General features: G+C 34.4%; 1 protein-coding gene across 1 annotated transcript; it reads left to right on the top strand.

Moving 5' to 3' along the window:
* Positions 1–3,856: 3,856 nt before the first annotated feature.
* On the top strand, positions 3,857–7,878 carry LOC114422716 (ninja-family protein AFP3-like). The gene is made up of 2 exons (XM_028389204.1): positions 3,857–4,882; positions 7,164–7,878. Exons 1-2 carry the CDS (start codon positions 4,138–4,140, stop codon positions 7,568–7,570), a joined length of 1,152 nt encoding a protein of 383 aa, XP_028245005.1. The 5' UTR covers positions 3,857–4,137; the 3' UTR covers positions 7,571–7,878.
* Positions 7,879–8,818: the final 940 nt, after the last annotated feature.

Raw genomic sequence — 8,818 nt, 5'->3', positions numbered from 1 at the left:
CATTCAAACAGTGAAAGGACTCGTTGGGCAACACTCCCTCCTCCATTAAACGTAGTGAATTAATTGTTGTTATACTATCATAGTATTTGACTTTGATCAGTGACGGCAACGTCAACAGTTATTACTACAAAATAAAATTTTTATTTAAATATATTGAATAAATATCTTTTCCCATAAAAAAAGATTTTGTTCTTTTAAGATAATTTTTTAATAAAAAATAATTGATATTAATTTTACTCATTTTATTATTTTTAATTTATTATTATTATTTTTAATAAAACTTATATAATTTTTAGTTTGAAAAAATAGTACACTATTTTTTTCTCCCAATAAAAAAAATTTAGATCCTCCACCCTCTGAAACGGAAAATAATTTATGATCAATCAATCCAACAACTGATCATGGGGCACGACTGCATGACCTATTTCATAAATCCTTTACTATTTTATAAATAAAATGTTAAAACCACATAATTTAGTGTCTTATAAACATAGGATATTTAATATTTATACTGCATAAAAAAATAATACAAAAATGTTATGAAAAACATTTAAAATTATTCTATATTCATTAATAGAAAGACAAACAGTATAGTGTCTGTCTGTTTGTCCATTTTTTTTCTGCTACTTGAATTAATTATTTGGTGATTTCTTTTATTAATGTAACTGATAGTAGAGAAAGAGATTTGTTTTTTTTTAATAACTGATATAAGAGATAGAAATGGAATAATAAAGTAGGATAAAAAAGTCAAAAAATTTAGAATCCAAGTAAGGTCTTCGGTGGAACATAATTGCAAATGATCCATATGGATCATGTTGAAAAATGTTAATCGATTGAGAAATGTATCAATTTTGTCACAAACAGTAAAGATTAAATGGAAGATCGATATGTATTCTCTCTACCAAATTCCTTTGCAAAGATGGAATCATAAACAACATTAAATATAAAAATGTATGCATAGGCGTAACAAAGTCACTTTATCCCTAACAATACAATGTTGAAATGTTCATTCCCAGTTCTTTAGACATTATCATTTCCCAATGAATAACCCCTAAAAACACAGATGCATGGATGACTAAACCACACAATAACAATGAAAAACAGAAAAGAACAATAGAAATTGAAATAATAGATAAGAAGAACTGAGGGGGATTACATTACAAGGAGTTTTGACTGCTAAGATCCAACTGAGGGGGTTTAGCCTCTCATAGTCATGAGAGACTTGGGATGGATGACTAGTAACAAGCAATTGAGAGGGTTTAGGCTCTCATAGTCATGAGAGGTTTGAGATGGATGACTAGTAACAAACAAAGGGGGAATGACTAAGAAAGAAAGTTTCTCCTAAGGGATAGACCTAGGTAGCTATGAGACTCTGTGTGTCTTTCCCTTTTGCTTCCTCCTCCTTATATAGGCACTAAATAGCTTAATTTTCACGTTGACTTCACGCTTAGCGTGAGCTTTCGCACTAAGTGCGCCTTTGGGCTTTGTTGTGGGTTTTTTTGCACGCTAAATTTGAGTTGCGCGCTAAGCGCAAGAACGTGCTAAGTCTGGTGGCGCGCTAAGCAAGCTATCTAGTTCTTCAAGATGTTAATTTCTTCATTATTTCCTTAAAAAAATAATAAAGTAAAGAAATTACACCCATTTATTAATCCAAATTGATTATCAAATTTGCTTATATTTCGCAGTTATCAAAATAACCGGGTATAATAGGTTGTTTTGGTTTATTGTATATTTTTATATTTTGGTTTTTTTAAAATTTTAAATAGTAAAAAATTACATTTTCAACCTTATTGAGATTAACCCTACCTCTTTACTGATATTTAGGGTGCGTGCCTGTGATCATGAGAGACTGAAACCTAGATTTTACAAATTGATTTCCGACGACTAATAAAATCTTGAAGATTGATTTGACGGAGGGTTGCTAGTGGCAATGACGACATTGTTGGTGCGAACCGTAAATCGTTTGGCTTTGACGGAGGAGAAGCCAATGGTGAAGATGGCTTTGACATAGAAGAAGCTGACAACAGAGAAGAAATAGACCTTGAAGGAGGGCGAAAGCGTCGAGAAGAAGCACATGGAGATGTGTTAATCATTATAGATACACTGAGAGTGTGTTTGGATAGAATAATTTAATTAGGTAATGTATTTTTTTTTATAGGGAATTAATTTTTTTTTATTATCAAAATTAACTATTTGAATATTTTAGTAAAAGAATTTCAAAATTTTAGAAATTTAAAAGGAATTTTAGTTAGTTGAAAGAATATAATTTCAAATTCTTTCTTCAAGGAAGTGAATTTGGAAATTTTGTAACTTACTCTTGAACTTTTCTCTCTCAAACTCAACTCAATGTACCTCATCGTCATCGTCTTCTCCTACCCTCCCATTGACCCCATCAACTTCGATCTCATCATCGTCGGCACCGTCCTATCGGAATCCATCATCGCAGTCGCCGCCTTCGTCGTCGGCAAAACCATCCTCCACCTCGACCCTAACTCCTTCTACGACAGCCATTTTGCTTCTCTCTCCTTCCACGATCTCACTTCCTACCTCACTTCCCCGCACTCCTTCCCCTTCGCCACAATCACTGTCGCATCCTCCGACTCTAATGACATCGTTGTCGTCGACCTCGTCCACCAACCCATCTGCACCGACGTGGAAACTGCGACCTACGATGAATCCGTGTTTCTCAGCGAAAATTCAACATCGATTTGGGAGGTCCGATGCCACTGTTCTGCACGGACAAGACGATTGATTTGTTGATGAAATTGGGCGCGACGCAGTATTTGGAGTTCAAAGGAATCAACGAGAGCTTCGTCTATGAAGCGAACACAGGTTTGGTGAACGTGCTGGATTCTCGAGGAGCGATTTTCAGAAACTAGAAGCTTTCGCTAAAGGAGAAGAACCAGTTGATAAGTTTCTTCAAGCTGATTCAGCAGTACAGCCATGGTATCCAAACACAAAATTTTAAAAATAAAGAAATTTAAATTAAAACATTTAAAATTCTCAGAATTTAAAATTTTTTAAAATTTTAAATTATCTCATCCAAACACACTCTGAGAGTATTTTTATGGACCAAGATTTTCAATAGAGACTATGTGACAACCCTTTGCTCTTATTAAGGCCAAATAAGTAAATTATATTTTCTCATAAAAACTAAAATTATTTAATAATATAACAAAAATTTGCTATAACAAGTAACATCTGAACAATCTTTTAACCGTCCAATATTATATAAATATATCCTGCTGATAGTATAACCTAGTGCAAAATGGACCACATTTTTCATTTGTTCACCATAGAATTGGCCTCCAAGTAGAGATATTTATGGTAGATATAGGCTATAGATGATATCAACAAAGAAGAAAGAAGAAAGAAGAAAGAAGAAAGAAGAAAGATTACTAATACTATTGTAGATGATATGAAAACTCGGACTCATTATTCTTATTCATGTGAATAAATAAGATAAAATATGATTTTCTTTTCTTTTCTTTATGGAGGGAAAGAAGAGGGTGTGGATTTGCAAGCTCGGCGTGGGTGTTATCTTGTATTCTAGTGTAGTATGTGTCACGTTGTCATTCCATCACGTGTAGCTTCATTTCCTTGACTCTCCCTATTCATGCGACACGTGTCCAACATCGAAACTCGCAACCCAATCCCCTCTCCTACTACAAGACAAACCACTACCCAACAACACAACCACTCGCCTCGTACGCGCCACCTCACCACCCGCTCCTCTCCTCACCTGTCCCTCCAAACCCCCTCACCCCTCCACGTGTCACCCCCTTATCCCCTAAGCCCATTCCCGTCATTTCATACACCCCTTCGCCTTTTCTCTCATTTTCCCTTTTTTCTCAAAAATTCTGTTTTTTTTTTCCTTTCTCTCTCTCTCTCTCTCTCTCTCTCTCTCTCTCTGTCCTTCTATATCCTCAGCAACACACTCAGAAAATGTTGAACAAACAGCTAGAATCTTTTGTTCCAAACAAAAACGTATGAATTGGTCGGTTTTTCTACGGAGTCGTCACCATGAATCATCTTCAGTTACCACCAACAAGCTCCACGCTTGAGTTTCACGTTTCTCCGAGGTTTTATTATCATCCGTGTCGTGTCTCTGTCTCCGTCTTTTAGTTTCTTCTTCAGATGGCAGAAGTTGAAGACAGAGACAACAACACTCGTCACCACCATCATTACATTTCTTCAACAACAACAACACAATCTCCAATGAACAATTTCCCGCGAGATCTGTTAAGAACCTTCATGGGAGTGAACAATAATAATAATAATAATAATAATAGTAATAATAATAATCACCACAATTTGCCTATGCCAGTGGTGAAGTTAGAGGAGGAGTTAGAACTAAGTCTCGACCTTTCGATGAATGGTCGATTTGGGGTGGACCCCACGGCGAAGAAGATAAAGAGAACAACTTCGATACCGGAGTTTGCAAGCGACAAGGAGATGGGATATGCTACGGTGGGGTGCACGGGGTCTCTGGTGAGGACGTGTTCGCTTCCGACGGAGACCGAGGAGGAGTGGCGGAAGAGGAAGGAGTTGCAGACGCTGCGGCGGATGGAGGCGCGGAGGAAGCGCTCCGAGAAGCAGAGGAACATGAAAGCCTTGAGAGAACAACAACAGAGGGTTGTTGGTGTTGTTGGGTCCCAAGGGAGCAATCCGGTGGATCAAGGTGCAGGGGAGTACGGTGAGGTTGCAGTTGCACCACCCTTGGCGAGAACTGTGTCGTTGACCACACGTGTTTGTGGACTCGGCTTGAATGGGGACAGTGAAAAAGAGAAGAAGAGTGGAATAGTGTTGCCACCTCCCTCGCCTTCTCAGGGTTCCATTGGTTCTTCCGGAATCTCTGAAGCTGAGTCTCAACAGGGTCAAGGTAATTTAATTACTATTACTACTATTTTATTTTACCCTCTTTTTTTTTTTTTTGTATTTGTTAATGCATTTGCTTGCTTTCTTTAATTGTTCTGGTTTTTAGTCCTTTTCATTTTTGTGTGTTTTCTTTTAGGATATCTGTTAGTCACCAATGAAGCCGGAAAAGTGCCATTTTTGTTACTGTTTTTTTTTCTTTCTTATTACTTTTCAAGCCTACTGAGGAATTAACTCTAGGAAAAGGCAAGGAAAGTCTAAAATTTACGCAAATATCTACGTTTAACTCACCCTAAAAGACTTTTTGAGAGATCAGATTTGACATTTTTCGGATGCTAGATCCTGTCTTGATCCATGAAGTTTAACTTTTCAACTCTATTGTAATGAAAATTGGAATTACTGTTTTTTTTTATTATTATTATAGATGCTAACTTTGCATTAATTGATCAAGATGAATGAGTTTTTGGATGTTATTGTATTTGTCACATGGAGCAATCACCGACCTGGGATTCACTGTCAGAGATGTCAGATCATGTCTGCGCCTCTCAAATAAATTTTGTCTTGGTTCAATTTGGCAATTACTAGGTGATTTTTGTAACAACAAAACGTTTCACCTGGTAGTATTATTATTTAAGCTGGAATTGGAATTTAATTTTAAGATTCATAAAACGCTTTTCAGAGTCTTGATTTTATAAGTTAATTTATTTTAGCACCAAAATAAAATAAAATCGTAGTATATGCTACTGGTATGTCTTATGTGTAAACATAACATCATCCAAAAATGAAAGCCTCATCCCTAGTGGCTAGTACGTCGGGGAGATTCTTACTATGATGAGAAGTCTCGAAAACCTCTAACTAGAATATTGATAAACATAAAACTGGAGATGAACATATGCATGTATGAATATTAAATTTAAGGCAATCATTCTTTTTCTTTTTTCTCCTGAAAGAAAGCAGTCATTCTACTACTAAGATTTTCAATTTCCTTTTACTCTAGGCTAGAAAAATGAATATGATTAGTACAAGAGTTTGGATCCTCTGTAGTCATGCAGCCTCTCCAGCAAATATCTACCTTTAATAACTAATTACCAATTATAAAAATATTCTTTTTATATTCTCACCTTTTATAACCATCAGCTATAAATTCTGTAGAGGCAGCAGAATTGTTGCAGACAATCCAAGTGCTTAGAAAACTGATGTTTTGAACATTATTTGTCATAGTATACGAATGATATTCAAATTATATTTTTGAAGGAGACAACTAATTTACTTGAATTACTTGACCAAACGAAGCTCAATGGTACTATAGCATATTTATTATTATGGTCAAACTAGGTTTATGGATGAGAGTGCTTTCAAATCAATAGCTAATCGCTATCTCTTGGAACACTATAGTTTAGTAATAGGTTTTTATCTCATTTCAGGGTATACAAGTAATACTTGTAATGCTAAAATTTATTAAAGAAAGTGAAAGAACATGAATGTTAAAAATTATTAAAACCCTCCATTTCTTTTTCTTGTAATGCTCATTTCACTTAATCTATTAAAATATTTAGGAAGTTCAGACTTGTTAATTATCTTTAGATATTACTAAAATATTGAGATATAAGATGTATTTGAGTTTTATTCAAACCCATATTCAGCTTCATGATCTGTATATTAGGTTTGGCTAAAGTGTGGTTAGAATTTTTTACTCACAACTTTGCTTTCATAGTTTAACATCAACATTAGAGAAGTTGTTGATTCTTGTTTTATACAATATTTTTTTTTTCTTGTATAAATATGCTAATGATCATGAAAACTGCAACTAGTTTCAAAGGTGTATGTTTACATATTTCTTTTATAAATTGAATAATTTTCCATTTGGCAGTTGCCCCCTTTCGATATATTGCCACCAAAATGTCCAGAACATTAATTGAGTTTGGACTTGAGTGTATGCATTGTTTTGAAGAGTTACAGCCTTGTTTTCTGTGGACACAATTATACTTCACTTATATTGATTCATCATTAACTTCTAGCAACTGAGGGTATGGATGGTTGCTCAAGTACATGTCTCAAAGAAATCATTCTTGTAATCACAAAAGTATTGTAATTCATGAAATGCTTTGTCCTCTACTACATGCTATATCAGTTGGCAAGTTGATTAATCAACGCTTATATTATGATCTAATTACTATTCTGTCTGCAAGCTTCTAACTTTTTACAGTGGGGGTGACAGAAGTGGATTACATGAATTTTTTTTGGGCATATCTTTAACTATTTTTCAAACCGTTTTTGCTACACTTCAGGAACAACACCTATGGATGTTAGAAGCCCTACTAGTGCTAACTTGTTGCCAGACAGTGAACTGAAATCACCAGCAGGTGTTGCTGAGAACAACACAGGCAAGAATGCTGCTGCTGCTGTAGTGACAATGAGAAGTCAATCTAACAAACATTCACCACCACAGAGCAGAACCAAAGACATTGTGAGGAACTTGTTGGAAGACATGCCCTGTGTCTCCACCAAAGGAGAGGGCCCTAATGGGAAAAGAATAGAAGGCTTTCTTTACCGGTATGGAAAAGGTGAGGAAGTGAGGATAGTTTGCGTTTGCCATGGCAGTTTTCTCACCCCTTCTGAGTTTGTCAAGCATGCCGGTGGCAGTGACGTGGCAAACCCCTTGAAACATATTGTTGTTAGTCCGAGCTTGTTGTGAGGCCAAGAGAAAGAACCAACCAATTATATGAGTGATCAGATTTTACTCTATTGACTCCTATGTTCACTCTTGAACTCACCTCTACTTCTTCTTCTAATCTGCATGTTATGTTCAAGTTCTGTTCATCTTTTGAAATCATAGATAATATTCTGAAAGAATCTGATTTTCTTATTCAGGTATTCTTCCCCTTTGTTCCTATTTGACAGTAGAACAGGAGGGACAATGATACCTGTTAGAGTTTGTTAGCTAGTTTTCTGTTATCTGTTAGTTTCCATCAACTTAATTTAGTACTTCAGTTTTTGTTTTTCTTCCCTTATGGTAAATCACTAAATTGATTTTACATTCTAACAAAAATAAATTGATGTTACATATATTTTTGGGTTAAAATTAGTGTATTAACTTTAAAGTAATTCTGTCCAAAAAAAAATCTTTAAAGTAACAAAATCTAGCAAGGCTAGATTCTTGTGTTTCAATTTTCCCTAGAGATATGGAATGAAATGGAATAAAATAAAATAAAATTGTTATTCTTTTTTAGGTTAAATGAAATGAAATAAAGATTATAACTTTTTAATTATGATAAATTGTCTAATTATTGGAGCTATACTAATGAAGAAAAAATAAACAAATTGAGAAATGAAATTATTTTTTATTTTAAAAATAGAACACTTAATAAAAATGTCATTCCATTACGATTTTTCTTGGACGAACCTTTGCTCAACATTTCACCTCTAGCAGTTGTTGCACTCACAGAAACAACAACAATTAAAGTCATTAAATTATGATTATGATTAGTTATTTTAAAATAACAAAAATCTAGTGCTTAGTGAAGAATTATACCTATATTATTTTTGTTAGATGTAAAGATTAGTTTTTTTTTTATAAGAAATAAAACAAAAACAATCATTATATTTTGAAAAAGCATTTTTTTTCTTCGTAACTAGAGAAAATTATATAATTTTTCCTCATCTCGTGCAAATTCATAATATATGTGTGTTGAAATTCATCTAATACAAGTGTGTGTGCAAACTGCGTGTCTTCATTTTGCAGTATAAGGAATTTGTTATAAAACAATCCTCTCTTTTTAATGGAACCTTCTTTTTCTCTAAACTAAAGTCTAGCATGACTTGACTCTCAAATGATGCATGCAACCTTCTCTCTCCCACTAAAATCTACCTTGACTTAACTCTCAAATGATGCATGAATGGGTAAGTAGATTTTAAATGCAGGATGCATGTATAAATTAGTTAA

Source organism: Glycine soja, chromosome 8, assembly GCF_004193775.1.
Source record: "Glycine soja cultivar W05 chromosome 8, ASM419377v2, whole genome shotgun sequence".
In the NCBI taxonomy this organism is placed as follows: Eukaryota; Viridiplantae; Streptophyta; class Magnoliopsida; order Fabales; family Fabaceae; genus Glycine; species Glycine soja.
This window is presented reverse-complemented; position numbering and strand designations above follow the sequence as displayed.